General features: G+C 41.3%; 1 protein-coding gene across 2 annotated transcripts in view; it reads right to left on the minus strand.

Moving 5' to 3' along the window:
• Positions 1-17,046, minus strand: part of ANO6 (anoctamin 6) — a 67,345-nt gene extending 50,299 nt beyond the window's left edge. For both annotated transcript variants that reach the window (XM_044423072.1, XM_044423073.1), the window contains exon 1: positions 16,890-17,046. In XM_044423072.1, the coding sequence (XP_044279007.1) occupies positions 16,890-16,974 (85 nt within the window). In that variant the 5' untranslated portion in view covers positions 16,975-17,046. The remainder of the gene's footprint in view (positions 1-16,889) is intronic.
• Between the last annotated feature and the right edge of the window lie 4,418 nt (positions 17,047-21,464).

Raw genomic sequence — 21,464 nt, forward strand, 5'->3', positions numbered from 1 at the left:
CTGGAGCTGGCATCCGAACAAACTGTGGAACTTTGAAAAACAGGTTGAAGACATTTCCCGCCCACCTTCCCTGCAGAGTTGTGCAGACACATACACAAACTGAACAGCTGTGCTTCATTTTGCATGCGCTTGACCACTGCTAAAGCCAGCCTGCTTATATAGGAACAATGGACTTCTGAATAGCTGCTCTTTAAAAAGGTGTGTGCACCTATAGCCACCCTCCCATGCACTGGGGTAACCAGCCGGGTTCTTTGGCTTGTCCTAGCGTTCGAGATGAGGTGGTGGTCACCAAGGAGGGAATATGCTTTCTTAAAGCATATCTCAGGGGCTTTCCCCCATGGCATTTTGCCTGTTACCGTCTTAGTAGCTGGCAAAACCTTTCCAATTCCCCAGACATTTTAGATACATTTTATAGTGTTGTTAGTACATTCAATGTTTGGTTGTACTTGCACTACTCTCCCTTCTGCTGTTCAAAATTGATGTTCAGTTTTCATGCTTTTCAGATCATTGTATTATGCATTTTTATTATTGTATTCATGCTGCAAATATGCAGTAGGAAGCTGAGAATTTTAAGAGAACTAAGGCAAGGCTGCTCCTGATTCCTGTCCTGGCTATTAACAAACAAAAATGTAAGTGAAATCAAACTGCTTATCTCTAAAGGCTCATGCCAGATTGCTAACCTTTATAGTAAGAAGCCAAACTCCTAAATCCTAGAAACAGATATTCTTCCTCAGGATATAGCAATTACTGTATATGAACCTGGAACCAAATGATGAAGAACCATCTATATTTCTCAAACAAGGCTGAAATTCTACACATGCTTAGATGTGGAGGTGGTGGAATGGGACGACTAGTTAGGGAAAGCTGAGACTTGCAAAGTTTTTCCATCCACATGCAAGGATTGTACCTAAATAAATTGGAATGAACAGAAAATTCCTTCACTGAGGTATATGTTTATTTAAAGTATTTGTGTACCACCTTCAAAGATGTATATCCCAGAGTAGTTCACAATAAGACACTACAGTAAAATTAACTACATGATTAAAAAACTGCCATATGTCATAATTAAAACAAAAACTCTTTCCAAACTTTATTTTTCTTTCACTTGCTCTTCTGTATCAAGAGATGCTTTTAAAATGATCCTGGTTAAGGGAATACAATGGACAATCAGGATGAGAAACATGGAGTGCTATTAATTCTTAGATCTGGCTCTCTTTCTTCTGTAGGAAACCAAATTCCATCTCATCTGGGAATCAGCTGTGTGGCCATCGTCTCTCAGCCCTGATTTCTCATTGACCTGGTTCACATGGCACTACAACTCTCCATGGACACAGAGAGATGATGCAGTGTTGTGGCATTCAAACCCAGGTCCATTTTCCTAACCCTCCCTCAACAAAAATGCTAGTGCTGTAGTAGGATGACCATCACTGGCTTTCTCCTCTCCTGCTGTGATCAGGAGCTGCTTTGGTCTAATATGAGTGCCTTCTTTTTAACCTTTATTCTTCTGGAGGGTCCATTAGGAGCTCCTCCAAACTGCCCAAGTAGCACATTAGAGGAGCTGTCAGTGGTTCAGCCCACCCCCATTTAAAAAAGGTGCACCTAAAATGTGCACAAATAGTTTTGGTAATGCATTTATTTATTGATCTTTCTTAGCTGGACTTGTGTGATTCCAGAGGTGCAGCTATGTGTGGTTCCATGCCTGCATATGCATACATGTCCACATATGGGAAAAGTATTGAACAACTGTTTTTAAAAGGAACTAGCATTTTGACAGCCTGCTGTCGAACCTCTGTGCTCCACTAGAAGGGGTGGGCTGCACTTTTTTAAAAATTTCTCTATAATTTATAGAGGTTTATATTCCTCTATAACTAGTCCAAAGACACTTTAAGCAGATTGAAACAATTTTATATAAAATAACATCATAAAAGCAATATACAATAAAACAGAGAATATGCAGCTGAGGAGTCAGATATCAATAAGTTAAAATATATTAAAGCTATAAAAGCAGTATGAATAACATCCTAATATAAAACCAACCCTTAAAATGTCTGGAGAAGAGGACTGTTTTTGCCTGGTGCCAAAAGATTGTAAAGATCCTACCAGGCAAACTATTCAGAGAGCCATGTCATAAATTAGGCACAGCCACTGAGAAGCCCCTCTTCTGTTTGCCATCCTCTTTACCTCATTAAAGGATGGATCTCTCAGAAGGGCCTCCTCACTTGATCTTAGGGACTGGGTAGGTATATATGGGAGTGGGCTGTACTTCAAGTATCCTTTCTCATCTCCCAACCCTCTAGAGTCTCAGGGATGGGTGAAAAAGTTGGGGACACTGGGACTTACTGGGAAATACAGAAAAAGGTGAGGATCCCAGTGCTGGGGGAAATAAATGTCACCACCCATTTTGCATGAACAAAGATTGCCCATATCTTTGCTTTGAATTGACAGGTCATGCTTTGACTGCTACAAAATCAAAAGGCTTCTCTGGGTCAGAGTCATGGTTGATGCCTGCTGCAAATTAAAATTAAGTTCCTCCCAAGATATTAGCCAGGTCAGGCTTCTCATTTTTGCACCCACAGAAATAGACACAACTACACCTCCTGAATTGCAGGATTCTGGCTATTTAAAAAATAATTATGATAGGATTTGTACACATTTGTGATACATCAAAAAGGGGTGCTGAATCACTGACAGCCTTCCTATGTGTTGTTTGGGCACTTTGGAAGAACTGTCAGTGCCTGTCAAAATGGAGATAATGAAAAGCAATCCTCCCCCACAAAAATGGCTTATTGCAAGAGTCAGTTGGCATGGGCATGGTGTCCCTCATGGTTACTGAAATTGACATTATGGAAATCACAGACTTCAATAGAGCATCTAGTATTACACTCTTGCATAATGTGGGGGGCGGGGAGATGGGGGAGAGAGAATGCTATTTGTTTCTTTCATTTAAATCCTGCCCTTTTCTCTTCAAGCAATTCAAGGCAATTTACATAATCCCCCTCTCTCCATTTTAAATATTTGTTTGTAGTTTATCACTTCCAAAGTTCTACCATGCATGCTCAGGGCTCCGTTCCCTTTATTCTCTCCCTTCATTCACACTTAGTACAAAGACTATAAAATTATATGGTGAGATTTCCCTATTATTACAGAGAATTTGCTTTCTATGCTATTGGATTTGTGTGTGTGTGATATCTATAGTCATTGTTTAAATACAAACCTGTCTGTATAGTACAGCATGTATCAGAAAGTTGCATGGCTAATTTAATAGATGATTGGATAAATTCAACCTGAGAAATGGTTGTAGTGGTGAATTTATTTCTCAGCTGCAGAAAAAAGAATGAAACTCTCTTCTCAGGTGAGTCTTTGGAATAAGTGGATCTGGGCTTTGTGTATGAGTGTATATGGGCTGACCAAGAGAACTGCCCTGGTGTGAAGAGGAAATAGTGATGAGTAACTGCTCTCACAAGATAGATAGTGCTTCACAAGATAGTACTTCACAAGATAGATTGCATATATGGAATAGTTCATATTCCTTAAATGCTACATACAGCCTGTTCAAAATGAAGTGTTGCATTTCGAAAAGTACACCTGCCAAAAAGTAAAGATTTCAGTGCAAAGCAAGCGCAGAGCTATTATCATACATATTTCTCATTTCAGGTCTATTTAAATAGCTGGGAGTAGGGATCTGTTGAGTAATGTATCTGTTAAATAGATCAATGCTTAGATGTTATTTTTCATTAGAGGAAACTGCCGCAAAACAAAAGAAAGAGCAGCATTTCTTTACTATGCTACAAGGTTTTGAATTAACAGCTGGTCTTAGGACAACTTTCCTTCGACTCTGTGTATACCCAATACAATGTACAGGAAACACATATGCAATTATCAAATCTGCAGTACAATCCTGCTCAAGTTTCACAGCCTGCTAAACCTGTTCTATAAATCCATGACAACTTTATACGTAGATGATTTAAGCAAAGCACATAATATTATTTTGAAGTAAGCAAGTGCATTGCTTTTACTCTATTTTAGTGCTTTACACAAGTACTTCACAATTAAATGGGATTCTCTGTCATGCTGGCAGACATCTCAAATTACTTATTTAAAAATATGTAGAGGGAGTTATGGAAAACTAATAAAATTATGAGCAACTAATACAGTGAGGTGGTCACATCCATTTCTGTATGAAGGCAAGGTTAATGGTGGTAATGATAAACAGCTGAGTTTCCACTCTCTGTGTTTTAAACATGGCAAAGGAAACCTCTTTCTTGAATTGGCTTCCTTTCTCTGCTTTGGCACATCTCTGTTTTCAAGTCTATTGGCCGAATGATCTAAATCTCATAAAATGACAAGTTTCAGAAGCCAAAAAGTTCCAGAAGCCTGAACCCACTCAGGGAGCCTTCTAGCTAATGATGCAGGAGAAAAAGCCAATAAATAATGTCAGAATTAAGTGCCTAAAATAATCTGGATAGTACTGTGCCTACTTAAATATGTGTCAATTTGGTTACTATAAAGGAAACTGGTGTGATGATCAGATCTGTGTTTATTATACTAGGAAGTAATTCAGGGGTTATGAATTACAGGACAGAAAACAGAACCTTTACCCTACATAATCTGCTCTATCTTGTTGGCAGCACTGAGATTAATTTTTATTTAGAAATAGCCACAACCCTTTTTCTCCATCTTCAGATTCTTTGAAGAGTAACTTGACAGGAGGAGAATATCCTTAGTTATCGGAGGTTTCAAAGCAAATAAAAAGTACTTCCTTTTCCAATGCACAGCTTACTTTCTGAGCTCACGGAAGAAAGATTGTACATGTGTGACATGTAGCTGCCAAAAAGGGGCCATTAAACGTGCCAGTGAAGCTGGCTGAGGAATGTGAGGAGTTGTAGGACTTCCTTCTATCAGAGCATGCATAGGAATGTGCCTTCAGGGACACATCTTCGAGATCATATGAACGTGGCTCCTTACAATCACCAGGTGAGTATGATTTTTTCCCCTGTGGTTATGTTCCCCACAAATATAACATTTGGAATGTTCCCAGTGGCTTAGACACCAGGAGGATAGGTGTCAGTTATGATAAATCAAAAGTGGATACTCCTATTCAAAAATAGTTCCACAGTACCAGAATCTGGGATTAAATGTCTAAGGATGACCCTGGTCACCACACTCCGCTTGTAGGCTTCTCAGAGGTTTGGTGTAGTGGCTGGTCACTCCTGAAGAGAAAATGTAGCACCAAAGGCCCCTTAGTCAGATCTTGCAAAGCTACTTCCACCGAATTTTAAACATTTCAGCTGTTCAATCAAGAGCAGTACACTGGGAAAAGCAGAGCAACTTGATCCTGCCTAATCTTGGAATCTAAGTAGGGGCCCGCCTGATTTAAATCTGGATGGGTGACTTCAATGTTGTGAATTGCCCAGAGAGCTTTGGCTTTGGGCAGTATAGAAATATAATAATAATGATAACTTCCATAAACATACCAGATGCTGGTAAATGTGTAGCCAGAATGACTTGGGGCTTTTTGTGTTTGGCCTGGTTCTAACAAACTCTTCTCTGTGGTCCTAGCTCTGCACACTTAATAGAGCAAATCATCAGTTTTTCTGCCTGCAATGTCTTCCTGAAGAAAAAGGCTGATGTTCTATATAAAAGGCAGTATTGTATTGAATAAAAGGGCTGCAGTACAGAAGGATTTTCTTTTGTTTGCATTTTTGGCTCTTGCTCTTCTTTTTTGTGCCAGCAACTCACTTGAGTTAGTATTCCAGCAGAGGCAACCACTTGGAAACTGCAGCAGGGGAAATTACACATTAACCCTTCAATCCCTCTCCAATGTATATTCTGTTTTAGTGTATTTTGCCTGAACTGCAATTGAATTGTCCTCTTGTTATTTACATTATTTTTTCATTTGCATATAAGGCGACTCATGTATAAGACAAGGCCAGTATTTTGGGCTGTTTAGGTCAGACATGTAGGACGACCCCCAATCTTTGCTTTGCTATTTTTGGTTTCAAGGGTTGTCTTATACACTAGTATATATGGTATTCCCTGGGAATGAGAAATAATTTGGCACACGGAGGACTTTCTATTAAAGTATAAAATACATCTTCAAACCTTTCCTATGAAATAAGACAACTGGAGTAAAAGAGATTATAAGCACTTGGCACATTGCAGCCAGCATGATTCAACAGTTTTCATTATCAGTAGAACCTGGAATTATATTTGGATAGAAATTTTTCACACTTTCCTGGGAGTAATAGAACTCCTCTGAGTTAATAAGCATAGAATTGTGTGGAAAATTATTATAATGGAGGGTGACCGCAATGAACTTGTCAACCGTGGTTTTTTCCTCTCTCGGGGCAGGAATAGTTCAGGACAATTTACTGCCTTACGTAGAATTTGAATGATCAAGACCAACTCTTCTCAAACACCGATTCTGGTCATTTCCTTTTGTCTCCATGGTGCCATCGACCTACCATTGCTACATAACCAGGCTAGTCCTGCCAGGTCCAAGGAACTGGACTCAAGGTTCAGTTTTGTTTCTTATGTGGTTCAATATCTACAGCAGAATGGTCAAGGATAAGAAACTTCATCGATGCCAGTGCAATCTACAGATCTCTACATAGTCACACAATTAAGAAAAGACATCTCTTAGGACCAAAATGAACCTTTGGTCAATCAGAATGTAATGATAGTTTTCATTATCTTTAAAGCCCCAGTACAGATTTTGAGCATAGAACTTACGCGTGTGTTTGTGTTATTTATTTATTTAGAAGGCTTCTATGCCTCCCCATTCACCGAAGCCTTGGGGCGGCTCACAATAATAAATAAATAAACACAGTATAAAACAATATAATATCATTTGAGTCTACCTGGCCCAGAAATAAATAAATAATATTAACAATTAAAATAACAGTTGAATAAAAAGGTCTTCACCTGGCGCTGAAAAACAAATAACGACGGCGCCAGGCGGACCTCTCTGGGGAGCGCATTCCATAGATTGGGCGCCACCGCAGAGAAAGCCCTCCTCCGAGTACTTACCCTCCTAATATCCTTCACGGAGGGTTCCCGGAGAAGGGCCTCTCCTGCAGATCTCAAGGGGCGGGTGGGCATATATGGACGTAAGCGCTTCTTTAGGTAACCAGGACCCAAGCCATTAAGGGCTTTATAGGTCATAACCAATACCTTGAATTGGGCCCGGACTTCAATGGGGAGCCAGTGAAGCTGACGGAGAACTGGAGTCATGTGAACATAACACCCAGTCCCTGTCAGCAGCCTGGCAGCCCTATTTTGAACCAATTGAAGTATCCGGACCGTCTTCAAGGGCTTGTGTTAAACCTTCTCCCACCAGGTTTGTTTGTTTGTTTGTTTGTTTCTAAATTCCTAAAATGATCCTCCAAGTAAAAGGGTGGGAATTCAGAATGAGGCATCATGAGTATACTGACAGAATTTACCTTGAGGCAGTGGATTCTCTTAAGTGTCTTGGTAAGGGGAGAGATGACCATGAATAAACTCATCTCAACCTAGACAACATGGGCGTGATGATGGTCACAGAGGATAGGTAGATGTTTTACCTGTTCTGGATGGGTTCACACTAATCATAAAGAACCGGTTTCAGAGTCTGGCTGTTTACATTGACCCTCAGGATACTGTCATACCTGCATTAGTAACTATCAGGGTCAGTTACTACAGTAAGCCCTCTGTGGAGCTGCCACTCTTTGGAAACTGATCCATAGTGTGACAGAACAGCTGTGAACTCATGTTGGTTCTTCCAAGCACGTCACACACCTGCACTGATCAACCTCACCAACTAGGAGCAATGTTCAAGGTGCTGAGGTTGCTTTTTTGAAGCACTTCATAATCTTGGCCAGGGAACATCACAGGCTGCTGTCTTCCTGTAATTCTCTTTTAAGATATTTATTTATTTATTTATTTATTTATCTATCGATTTATATCCTGCCTTTTTCCTCAAAGGGCTCAAGGCAGCTTACATCATTCCCCTCTTCCATCTTATCCCCACAACAACACCCCTGTGAGGTAGGTTGGGCTGAGAGTCTGTGACTGGCCCAAACTCACCCAGTTGGCTCCATGGCCAAGCGGGGACTAGAACCCAGGTCGCCTGAGTCCCAGTCCCACGCTCTTAACCACTGCACCACACTGGCTCTGGACGAATCCGACTTTTATCTGAAATTGCAAGAGTAATTATCAGGAGCAAGGTATTCTTCCTGGTGTGCCTGCACTTTGGAACGATTTTCTTCAGAATGGCTACAGGGTTAACCCTTTAATGAAAATGACACTGAAACTTTCCACAATGTCTTCAGAGAAAGTAGATAAGCAGTTTAATATTTTATAGGTATGTTTTTAATGCTCATTCGACTCTCTGTGTTGCTTAAATGTTCAGCTGTGGCACTAATGTTTTATTGTTGCACTACTGACAATGTTATTTGGAAAGTATTGCTGTTCTGAGCTATCATGTGAGCCTATATGATTAAGGTAGGATAGTCATATACAACTAAATAAAATAGCATAAAATGCCACACTGGAGATGAATAGCCCTTCTGCCAAGCATCATCATTTGTAACAGTCTGAATTCAGTTGTTTAAGAATGATGGTCAGGAAAGACTATCTGACAAAATCTAATATGTGTTTTGCCAATGCAGCTTCTAAAGGAAGGCCTGCTCTTAGAGGGAGAAGGATAATGAAGATAATTTGAATCATTAGTACAATGTATTCCTTCATGCCTCCCGATTGCTATAGTAACCAACCACTTCAGAGTCCTTAATGTATTTATCTCCAAAGTACTCCTTCTCTTCTGGAGGAAAGAAAGTTGCATTTGTTCTCCAATAAAGGATTAAGGCAAAAGGAAAATATAAAAGAATAGGAAGGAAGTAACATTAAATAATTATTTGGTAGAATGAAGAATTGATCCAAGCAAAGTGGTTAGTCCGGGACCATTTTTCACCTCTTGAGCATAGTTTGGGTATCTATGAGCTGAATACTGGTAAGTGTGGAGAGATTTGGTCTAGATAGTCTTTCAAATTAGGCTAACAGAATTGTGTAAGCATTCATCCACTATAGATTAGAAACACATAGCATGAGTAAGATGACATCTACTTCATCACCATTCATAATTTCTGCAAGGTATGAACTATATGTGTGTGTGCTCTATGTGAAGGCCAATTTCACATAGTTTTTGGGCACAGATGTTAATGGTGTGGTATGGAGTCAACTCTGTAGAAATAGCTCTCAGGCCACAATAAAAACATGAATTGATCCTGAAATTGCTGCTATAGGAATGTGCAGCTGTTCAAAGACTTCCACTTTGTTTTCCAAAAGTCCTGTTCTGTGCCATTACTGTCCTAAATTATATTGCTGAAATTAGGAAAATCCAGAATAGCCAGGAGTGTATTTTTGTGTGGAAGGTCGGCAAACACATTTCAACTCTAACAGTTAGTACAAATCCATAGGCTCAGATTTTTTTTATTTCTGGGTGTATATCTTTGGCCTGTGGATCTTTGCAGACAAAGCAGGTCCTACAAATCTGGTCTGCCCACTCCTGCCTCATACCAGCATGGAATCTTGGGAACCAGAAGCTTTGGAAAATAAAGTAATATCACTGCAGTAAAGGGTTCAGATAATATTTTTCACTTGCTGAAAAAGCTGTTGAGCTTTTAATAATCATTGTTTAAGCATAACTTCAGCTTGGGGAATATTACTCATGAGAAAGCACTGCACAACCAGGTTCTAATTTAATGTTAAACTAAATGCAGAGAATTTTGAAATAGAGACATTTTTGCACTAAATCTGGTATTTGGTATTTTCTACATGCAAATCATACAGTGTACCACTGACCTATGGTTCTTTCCCAGAACCTATACAAGGTGGTAGTCAAATGGGAGCACAGGATGTGTCCCTAAGGCTCCAGAATAAATCTGAACCTCATTCTTTTTGTTCCACTGCGGCACATCAGCACCAGGCAACACAGAAATGCTGCAGACAGGCTGTGCTAGGACAAGGGAGCTGTGGAAAAGGGGTGATTGCCCCACTCTAACGTTGTCTTGTCTATGAGTTCCTTGTGCCTCTGAATACTTAACACTAAGTCAGGAGCTGTAGAAACTGAGATTTCTGTTTCATAATGGGCAGAGCTGTTTGTTTAAGTCTTGCATACTTTACACAGGGTGCCACCGTAGCTGTTTGAGGTACAAGCTTCTACTTGAGTTGCAATAACTGGAGACAAGAGTGATTGCCTGCCTCATTGCTGGCTATTTACTCAGAAGCAATCTTTCCATTGATATAAGACCCCTTTCCTAGAATAAAGTAATCACCTGCAGTTTGCGGTATGGGTTCAGTGTTTATACATGATTCTGAACAGCAACAAGCAAGCATATTTACATGGAAGAGTGGCTTAGCAAGTTTAGAAATAAAACAAACAACAAACTGGACAGTTGAGTTTCTCTCTGGGGAATAATAATGGAAATAAAGTCACATGATTTGAATATAAAACCAGAACTCTGACTAGACTGGTTGTGAAGGAGGAAGTGGTGACAAACTATTCCATATTCTTGAACTCTCTTTTTAAGTCAGATGCCTTGACTGCATGTTCAGCAGTACCACAGCAGAGATCCCCAGGCCAGTGGCATGGCCTATTAATGTGCGCAAATTGTATCCAAGAGGCTGTTTTAAACATGGCATACTGTAGAGGTAAGGCTTTCTTTAATACCAATGGCTACATTTAAATTGAGCCTCTCTTTTAAAACTGGTGTTGGCATCTTTAGCTAAGGTTTAACATGGTAAACCTACAGGTGGGTTCACTCTGAGAATAAGCCATGGGTGCATTGTTTGTTGCGCAAACAGTCCACAGTATGCTTGTCATGGGTTGTTCATCATGGGTTGTTCACTCCCTTCCTTTTCCTGCTTTTCCCTTGAACCTTCAGGAGGTATCATAAGACTATTGCAAAAATGAGCCATCTTCCCTTCCTGTCATGATCATGAGCAACTTTTTTGTAATCTACACTTTATTACACTTTAAAAAAAATGGAGATCACAAAAACAGGCCAGCCAGCTTTTATGATCCCTATTTTGACAGCTGATCACAGCCACTGACAGCTGTTATAAAGAACCCAAAAGTGTCCAAAGCATCCCAAATGACATTTTGAAGGGGCTGTCAGAACTCCCCCTTCTCCAATTCTTTTTTCACAAACAGAAACAGTCTTTTTTCCCTTCCTTTCTTTTTTCCTTCCATCCACACAATCGCAAGTATTTGAAGCTTTGACTGGGGCAATGGCAGGGAATGTCTGCTGCCAAGCTGCAGCAAGTACCAGCCCTGGAAACTGCACAGAAGAGGCTTCACGTTGTCCCCCTTCTCCTGCACCGCTTTTTTTTCTCTTGACAGCTGCATAAGATGGTCTGTTAAATGAAGTCCAAGCCTTCGGGGGACTTTGTTCATGAAAGGAGAGTGGCCAACTGGCTACCCTCCTTGCAGGGGGAACCTCAAATTTTTGTGGAGGGAAGGCACCCCCCTTGCCCTGCAAGAAATACCTTCAGCTGGCATTTCAAATTCCTGCACTTGCAAAACTGTCAAAGTTCACGGTTGTATGAAAAGTACAAAAAATAAAATCGAAAAGGTTCTTTCAGCCAATGATAGCCCCTGCACAATGATGTGCAGCTCTGGCACGTACGAGCAGTGGCCAGTGGACATCAAAATGAGGATCATGAAAGCCAGCTGCTAGTTTTCACAATCTAAAAAAAATTTAAAAAGTCGAAAAGCAAACAATCCACAGGCAGACAAAAAGGACCTGGAATTGCACTGGGGAGTACGGCAAATGCCAGATATTGCCAAGAACTTGCTTTGGGTTAGCATTGGTGTTGGCCAGGGTGAGCTCAGGAAGAGCAAAGGGAGTCTTTCCCACCTTGCTGAGTGTGTCACCGGCCAAAGGGCTTTACCCACAGTGGATGTGTTAACCTGGGTTTGGGAGACATAACAGTTGACTGTGGCTAATGCAACCCAACAAGTTCCTAGGTTTGGAAAACAAAACAAACCATCATGGGTAAACTGGGCTGGCTTTGGACAGCATGACAGCCCACCATGGCTTGCTGCCCTTGGCAAGTTCTCATGTCAGGCAAACCAGGGGTATACAGTTTTGTGAATACCAAATCATAACGGCACATACAATTTTACAACATTCTGGCAAATACTGACATTTGAACATAAATACAAGAAATGGAAAGAGACACATTCAGACAACAATTGAATTTTATTTCATTAAAATTTGAGACAACATGAGAGATCATTTGCCCATTATTTCTTTAATAAATCTGGATAGTTGCTAATAGCCAGGCTCCTCTACTTGCATGATTCACTGACTGATATGGCACATATTCCCAGTCCATTGTCCCTGCTTTATTTTATTTCCATTAACAACACATGCAATAGTAAAAGGGTTCATGATTGCAAGGAAGACCAATGTCAAATACACTCTATAATTTATCAGATAAAAGTGTCAGATCCAGTTTACAAAGTAGAAAGCGAAGATTTCACATAAAGGTGTTTGTACTGAATTTTAAAAAAGAAAAAAAATTTCTACTTTTGCCAGGATCTCGCTATAAGTAGGGCTGGAAAGTGTTTCAAACTGGCATGTTTAAGTATCCAATTCTTAGATGCTATTAACAAAATTCATAGTACTGGCCCTGCACAGTGGTTAGGTCTCAGATTTCTAGCTTCAGGTTTGTTTCTGTCCATAGTACATGTTTGGAAATGTCTCTGCTCTTATTGATTCTGCTATTCGGTGTCCCCCAAGAAAAGCTTTTCTTTGTGTTCTCTTTATGAGGTTAGGTATGTTGTGTTTAAAGTGAAGGCTGCTCTTGGGTGGAGCTCCAGCTGCGTTCGTGTATCCCTAGGGATGCCTATGAAACCCTTTTCATGTTCTTCCAGAGGAGAAATAATATGTTAATGTAAACTGACATAGGAATTAAAATAAATTATGCATCTTCTTTCAACTGCTTTTTTGATGTGCCAGTAATATTAGTAGACTGTTTTACCAATCGTTATTGCTATTCTGATTATATGTCAATCTGAGTAACAAATCGCTTGAAAAGATAAATATTTAGTGTCATTGCAATCCTATGCTTTCTTAATTGAAAGCAAATCTATACTCTTTAAAAGTCCGTTATCAGACATATTTTACACATTCAACACCATCTATATAATCATTATATTAACTGCAATTATATAACTGCAATTATATAAATCAACTTTACAAGCATACAAGTAGAACAGCTATTGCTAAGCCTTAATGTCAGAAAGCCTCTTGCTGCTAAGACAGAAGGCCTATCCTTGTTCCAGAATTGAAAAAAATGCACAACTTCTTCATTGTGTCATTTTTTTCTTCCCATAAAAGTTTATAAACTGTTATTTTATTCCTGTTCCTATTATTGCATGCTTTTGTCTCCACTGAGAGATGGTAGCAGTGTAGATTTCTAAACTTTTGCCAGTAATATACATGTGTCAATTAGTATGCAAATAACCCTGATGGTGTGTTTCTCACTTAGGATTACTCCATTGTTTGGAATGTTGAATTCTGGTTTGTTTTGATGTGTGAATGTGGCCAAGGTAATGAATCATGGTTTGTCAACAATGAACAACCCGGAAATGGAAAGTTTGACTTGGTTTGCATGGCACCATACAGTTCATTACGATAAACTAGAGCACCCAGTTTATCGGTGCCTTTTTTCACATTCTACACTCACTTGTGGATTGTCATGTTGTGCGAATCCAGCAAGTACACTTCATGTGAGGCATACCCCCATATAACTCATATGGGCTGTTCTCACTGGGTGCACATGATTTGATAATGCCCAAATGGGGGTTATATATGCAAAATGGCACATATAAGGAGGCCCCTTCTGACTCACTCTATTTCTATGTTTCCATGTGTTCCACAGGCACCCTAGTCTCACTGTGGCAAGCTGTTGCGTCACACGAAGAGGTCTTATTCCTTGCTGTGATCTCTAGTTTGTTTAACCCTGTGGACCAAGCTTTCTGACACCGTCCGGCAAATTGACATAGGTCATTGATTACAATGAAACTCTTCAGGTTGCACTGATCAAGCTTTCCAGAGTTCATGATACTCTTTATAGGATTACAGCCTCATCGCATTAGATCGCCTAGGCACAATGCTATCAACACATTCCTTTTTGCAAGATAAAGTCCCAAAGCTAGAAGTCACACATTTAGAGGCCAAAGTCCACCAGTATATTCCCATACAGAAGTTTATTGGCGGAGGAGTTCAAGGAGACAAGTGACCCAGATTCACAGTAAGCTGACGCAAGAAAACATGACCATGTTGCTCTTCACCCAGTGATTAAGCACAGGGGAAAGACTACTAAAACTATTCCAACAGAGAAATCTGACCCACTAACACAGTATTTCAGAGGTATCCCTGTTCTATCCTTCAGTGCTATGGATGGCACTCCAGAAGCCACTTCTGCAGAGTCCTGCTTCCCATTTAGTTCCCACAGAACATTAGAGCCATGATGGATCAGATCACGGGTTCATCTAGTCTAGCATTTTGTCCCCACAGTTGCCAACCAGCCGCCCACAGTAAACCCACAACCTCCCTTGCTGATTTTCCCCAACAGCTGGTTTACATAGGTATACTGCTTCAGATACTGGGAGTACCATATAGCCACCAAAACTAGTAGTCACTGATAGGTATATTCTCCATGAATTTGTCCAATTCTTTTTAAAGCTTCCATCATGTGCAAGTAAATCCCATAGTTTAACTACATGCTGTGTAAACTCCTTTTATATGCCCTGAATATCTCACAGTCAGCTTCATGGGATGACCCTGAGTTCTAATTCTAGGACAGAATCTGATCCTGATTCCTGAACCACAGTAGTACTGGAGCTGGACGTGGGTAGTTGTTACATGTGAATTAAGAACTGTGGGTTATTCATGGACTGCTTTGCCATGCTACAGAAGTGGTAGGCAAAGGTGGTTAAGAAGAAAAGGGAGGGGGGAAAGCAGCTGCTTTACATGGCAGCACTAGAACATTGTGTAGACATTTGCGGTACAGGCAGGAAACATGGGAGAAGGAAAGTAAACCCAGGGAAAAACATTTATGGTTTGCTTGACAGTCTGCCAGATAGACCTTGGGTAAGGAAACAAACTGTGGTTGGCATTGTGTGTGAACCAGACCACTGTGCTCTTTCCTTAAATGTCTGTCTATTGTCTTTAACAACATGCTGACAAAAGTGGGATAGCATAATGTGTTATCCCTTTAATTCTGTGTACAATATCTAACTAATATTTTTCACCTGAGAACATTCCTACCAGATATATGCAGGATATATGCTATCCTGTCTGTCACAACTCCAACAAAGATATTATAAACCCAAGGTTCATTCAGGCCAGTCTATCAGGAATATAATCCATTTATGTAATATTTTGTTGATGTTTTCCTTTGATATTGTATCTTGAAGAAGAGTTCAGATTTCTTATACCCAATCTTTGTCAGAAAGTCTAATACTAAATCCCTTTTCCAGTTCTGTTTCTGAATATAATTTATATTTGTACAGTTTGCTTTTAGCAAGATCAAATACTGTTTTGAAGTGTCTGTTTTGCTTTTCTGTAATGGCATGCTTTTCATATGTTAATATTCTACTTATAGTTATGACTCTTACCATGATTTGAATATACATTGAAATCTACAGAAACTGGTAAATGCAAAGTGGACCTTAGTATGTAAAAGTCCTAACTGGTTATTTGACTCCTTGTGATAGGACCGGAGGGGGTCCAACAATGCTCGGCTTCAAACTTTCCTGTTCCTCTTGCTTCTCTTATGCATGAATTGCAGAAGTTAAAGGAGGACTATCAGGGGATAATATTGACCTATACTCATCCCATATTTTTACAATTATATTTCTTACTTTATTAACATGTTCTTTTTCCTACCAGGGATCCCAAATCCATTACAAGAAAGGAATGCCAAGGGCAGGGTGGAGCATTTCAATATCCAGGGTGGAGCATTTTATTAGTTATGAAACCACTGAAATCTCACTATATTCAAAGGATTTGTGAATAGCTTCAATCCAGACTGATAAGAATGGTACCTTGCTATGACTAACATTTCCTGGATTTTGGCCAGGAATGAATATCCTAGTTATTCCAAAGTGCTATTTTTCACAAGGGAAAACAACATTGCTGTTGAGAGTTTCCAGAACATTTGCTGAAAAGACCCGTTCCTACTGGTTTCATTTATCTTCCCAATGCATAATTTGCTTTCTGACTCACAATTATTGGAAGCACGACAACTCACTGCTCTTTAAGTTAGCATGAAACCAACTTTCCGCGACTCTTCAAAACACACACTGCAGGCAGCTTCCTTCGCACAAATCAGGCAGGCGCTTAAAAACTGAGAGTGATGTGGGGGTAGCGTGGGGGGAGAACAAGACAAAGCCGCTCAACTCAGGAGTCGAAACACTTCCTCTAGGAGCACATGATACTGTCAAGCATCCAATCCTGCATGTCGAACGAAGTATGGATAAGGGGGAGGCTGGGCAGCGAGCTGGGGAGTGGGGAGAACTGGGAAGCAAAACTTTCCCGTTGTCCGCAGGCCTGTCAAAATGCTGGCGACTTCTCAAGACGGGAGGTGAATCAGAGGGGAGCTATGGCACTGGTGAGAAACCATCTTTCCTCCTGCAACCCAGGAGAGAGTTTTAGCAGCTTCATCTCTCACGGATGCAGAGAAAAGGAAACACTGCTTTGCATGGAACTTATCCAGATACACGCTCTGCCCTTCGGTCTCTCTGATACTCCCTCTGGAGCACATGGCTTGCGTTTCCAGCTCTCTTCCGTGGCTCTCGGCTGCTTCTGCCCCGCCAGCCCAGCCCCGCTACTCACCAAGATCCCTGTCTTCTTCCTCCCCTTCCAGCTCGTCGCCTTCATCCTCGAGCTCCAGCAGCACATCTCGGTTCTCCACGTCCATCCTTGCCGGAAAGCTGTCGCGGGGACAAACTTGCGGAGCGGCGCGCTGCTCCGAGCAGATGCGAGGCGCGAAGGGAGGGCGCGGGAGGCGGGCAAGCGGGAAGCGGAGAAGGGCAGGGCGGGCCGGGCGGGGCGGAGGATGCCGCGGCCTCGCGGGGCTCCCTTTGGCGGCTGTCCCTGGAAGGGCGGAGCGCCGTTTCCCTGGGTTGCCGGAGTCACCGCGGCGTGGCTGGGGCCGATGGTTGTGCTTTCTCTCTCCGCGGCCAGCTGATGCAGGGACGGCCGGCTTGGGTGGCCCCTCTCCAGATGTTTGCGCCTGCAGTTCCCATCAGCCCTCGGCAGCCTGGCCGGTGGTGGGGGAGAACGGGCGCGGGGGGCCACAGCATCCAGGGGAAGGCTGCAATGTGCTCACCCGCGTGCGAATGAACTGAAGCAGTGAGCAGCGCCTGGTCTTGCACGTCCGAAGGGTGGTTCTCGATCACTCGTCATGGGGCTCAGGGATGCCTCACTCCGGGGAACTTCCAGTTCATTGCACCCATGCAGATGTAGCCGGACTATGCTGGTGGGATCCCCGGCTGGACTTTGTCTCCCCACCATCCCACGTTGCTGACGATACCGCTGGGTTAAGTGCGCAATATTTATACAATAGCTCTCTAAGTGATCATGGGAAATGCACACAGCCTAAGACAGGGGACCAGACCCTGCTAGTGCGGGTGATCAGGCAGACTGCATCGCATCCCTGTGCGCAGGGAAGCTGGTGGATCTTCCTTCGGTGGGGGTCCGCACTCACAGCAGCTGTTCTTTTCAGACTTATAAGAGCTATCCATGGTCCTGAACACCCCCCCTTCCCAGCCCCAGACGTTTGCGGCTAGCAAGCTTCAGGAAGGGTTCCTATGCAGCTGGCAATTGCAATGAATACGGAGCCCCACTGACACAGGAGTCAGCAGCCTCCCCTGCGTGTGTGCCGTACCAGAGGTGCCCACCCTCCATTTAACTTCTCTAACGACTCTGTGGGGAGTGCTGCACCCCGAACAATGGCAACTTGCAGTAGCTAACAGAAAACTGCAGTAGGGGCACACTAACAGACACAGCAATGGACTGTGGGTATTTGGCCTACAGAGTGTGCTGCTGAGCGATCCAACCAACGCCAGTCCTAACAGGGAATTCCAAAGCGATGTGACCATCTCTCAATATACCCATGAGAACGGCAGTGTTAATGGTGAGTACAAAATCTTTCTGATGCTATGAGCTGTCCGATAATAGAGTGGACCAGCTCTGAAGGCTGTGAATTCTCTTTTCTTAGAGGTTTTTAAGCACAGGCCAGATGGCTGCTTCACAGAGATGCTGGAACAGTGGTTTACCTGCATGAAGAGGGGGTTGGACTTGGTGACCTTTGAGGTCTCTTCCAACCCTGAATCAACAAATTCTTTATGAGTCCACAATTCTTCTACTGCTAAATATTTTCAGCTATTGTCTCACTCTTGTTCCATAGACTATTAATTAATGGTGCTTTGGATCCCATTCATGTTTATTATTTTGCATGCATGCTTACTATTATCCTCACAACAACTCTTTGAGGAATGTTAGGTTAAGAGGTCATCCACTGATTTTCATGGCTGAGGAGTAATTTGAAACTGCATCTTCACTGTTCAGGTTAAACAGTTTATCTGCTAACACCATAAGAATATAAGAAAAATTGTGCAGGATTAGGCCAAAGCCTATCTAGTCCAGAATTCCATTTGCACCATGGGAAGCTCACAACAGCATGCATGTGCAATAGCACCTTCCTGCTCATGTTCTCCAAGGGCTGGTATACAAAGGTATTCTGCCCTTCCGACTTGAGATAACACACAGACAAAAGGAGTTAAATACAACCAGAAGGTGATATGCGAATGGGTGAGGGAAACACTGAACTGTTCATTGCTAATATCATAAAACAATTAAACATTACCTAGTACTCTTTGTGAAGTTACTTGGGTATAGGCAGTAGATAGATATATAAAAGTGGGAGGGAACATATTATAATGGTTACTTGCCATGTTCACCAAGCATGCACATAATTGGTAAAATCTGGGAACCTGCCCTTCAATAGATCTGAAAAATATGGAACAACATGAATAAAATCACAGCTTATAAACAAGGAATAACACAGTGGAGGCATGCAGAACTGGTTTCATTTATTGAATTTTGAAACAGATATAAGACTTCTGGATCTGATTAAAATGATTTGCTGCCAGACTGGCAGATGCCCTCAGAGCATTGCACAATCATAAAAACAACAATTAACTAATAACTGAAACAAATGCAACAATGAAAGTATTGAACCATTAAAACATGAAAAATCAATTAAAACCTAAGTAGTAAAGTTGACAGTTAGAGCATCAGATTAAAGATTATGTGCCTGCTTGAAGAAATAGGTCTTAACCTGGTTTCTACGTATCAATGCAGTGAAGATACCAGGTTGATTTGGCTGGAAAAGACATTCCCTTCAGAGAATGTATGTTCTGTCCTTGGAAAGAGTGGGTGGAAGCACCCAGAGAATGGTCTCTGAAGATGATATTAGTAATCAAGAATTCCTTCACGAAGACTCGTCCTAATCCAGTTAGGATTTTAAAGATCAGCACCAACACTTTGAATTGGGCCCAGAAGTGGACCAGCAACCAGTGCGGTTAATGTTCAGAGCAGCCATTTATGTTCAGAGTGGCCAATTCCAGCAAGCAGCTGCTGCTCTCTTCTGCATTAAGTGAATTTTCTGGACAATCCTTAGAGGTAGCTCCATGTCTAATACACTACAATAACATAGGCAGGAGGTTACAAGGGCATGGACAAACATTGCCTGACCATCTCTGTCTAAGGAGGGCTGTACTGGCATGACAGCAGAAGCTGATAAAAAAAACACTTCATCCTGCCAAAGTGACCTTTTAAAACTAGTGGCAAAAGCAGAAGAGGGGAGAAAATGAAACAGCACTGCTTGGCTGCGTTCTCTTTCTCAAACACATAAGGAATAGCTGAGACTTAGGAAAGGCTTTTAAAACATCTTTTTTCCTTTTCATTTCCCCAGCACCGAGAAAGGCTTATTACAGTTTATTACACACTGAAAAATGTTGCTACTTGCCAGAGCAAGGTGTAATAAAAATATATGTACAAAGTCCCTTGGGTTCAGGGAATACATAGTAGCATTGAGATTTGAGTCATGTACTGTGTATGTATTTGTGTATCATATGGCTTCATGACTATCCACCAATTATATTGTAGTTGCTGAAACTGACATATCAGTATCAAGCAATCTGAAGTCCTGTAGTAGGATACACACTGCCAAGAATCTGTCACAGGGCTCTAGTTAGCATTCAAAGAAATAGCATATAAATATATATACACAAAATTGTCGTCAGATCCTGTTCACACACCCCACCCTTTGTTAAAATAGGGAACAGCCCAGGAAAATCAGAACTATTCTTTCATTTTATGAGCTTGTTTATTTTTGTCTCCCAGTGGCTAAAATACACTTTCCAAATGTTGCAGGGACTGATAAAAACATAAATCTTGTTTGTATGACTGGACTGCATTTCCTAGCACCAGAATTTATTCCCCAATATTTCCATTTCTTTTAAGAAGGCAAGCAGTGAAGTGTTTGAGCAAATAGGCTGATAAACACACACACACACTCACATTCATGCGCATTCTGGTAAGCAATCATAACCTATTTTAGTGTTGTTTCCTGTTTTGTTTAATCCTCCAGAGACTCGTTAATATTCATGCTTCCACTTGCAACTTCCAGTGCAAGATTACATCTCTTTTGCCCTCTACTGCTGTGAGTTAGTAATAACAGTTGACCATATGATAGCAATAACAAACAGAATTCATTTCAATGGAATTGAAACCAGGATGAATCTCATAATGCTTATTAAACCTGTTTAGGAAAACATTCCCGCTGCGTGATTTGCATCTGTTACTATAGAAGTGTTTGGTCATACAACAGAATGCTATTTTTATCTCACCTATGCTGGAACAAATTTATTCTACCTGGGAGAAAAGGGCCTGGGAAGACACTTTACCATAAACTTAAAATAGATACCAGGTGCTTGTTTCATGTGTGCATAGAAGACTGAAACAGCTTAGATATGCTTCCAGTGTGGTTCTGCTACCTTTACCGCTACTTGAGATTTTAGTCTTTGGCTGTTCCTTATTTGTCATTGCTTATTCACACTATAGTTTAGGAAACTTTCCAGACCAACACATACTGGACAGCGTGTACGGCATAATTCATGCATTCATCATTTGTGTGTGAGTGGTTTGTTTGTGGTAGTGAGGGAAATAGGTACTTTTCACACTTTCAGTTTTGTGCTAGTGCAGCCAACTAAGAACCTTCCATGAGATCAATTAGGATTGCGTCCAGACTGCTTTTCCATTGAAATTATATTCATCTTGCTTATTTGGCTGTAGTTTGAGAACATTTGCTCTTGGCCTGTTTTATAATCCATGGATTTGGAA

Source organism: Varanus komodoensis, unplaced genomic scaffold (assembly GCF_004798865.1).
Source record: "Varanus komodoensis strain SLA01 unplaced genomic scaffold, ASM479886v1 scaffold13_1, whole genome shotgun sequence".
Lineage (NCBI taxonomy): Eukaryota > Metazoa > Chordata > Lepidosauria > Squamata > Varanidae > Varanus > Varanus komodoensis.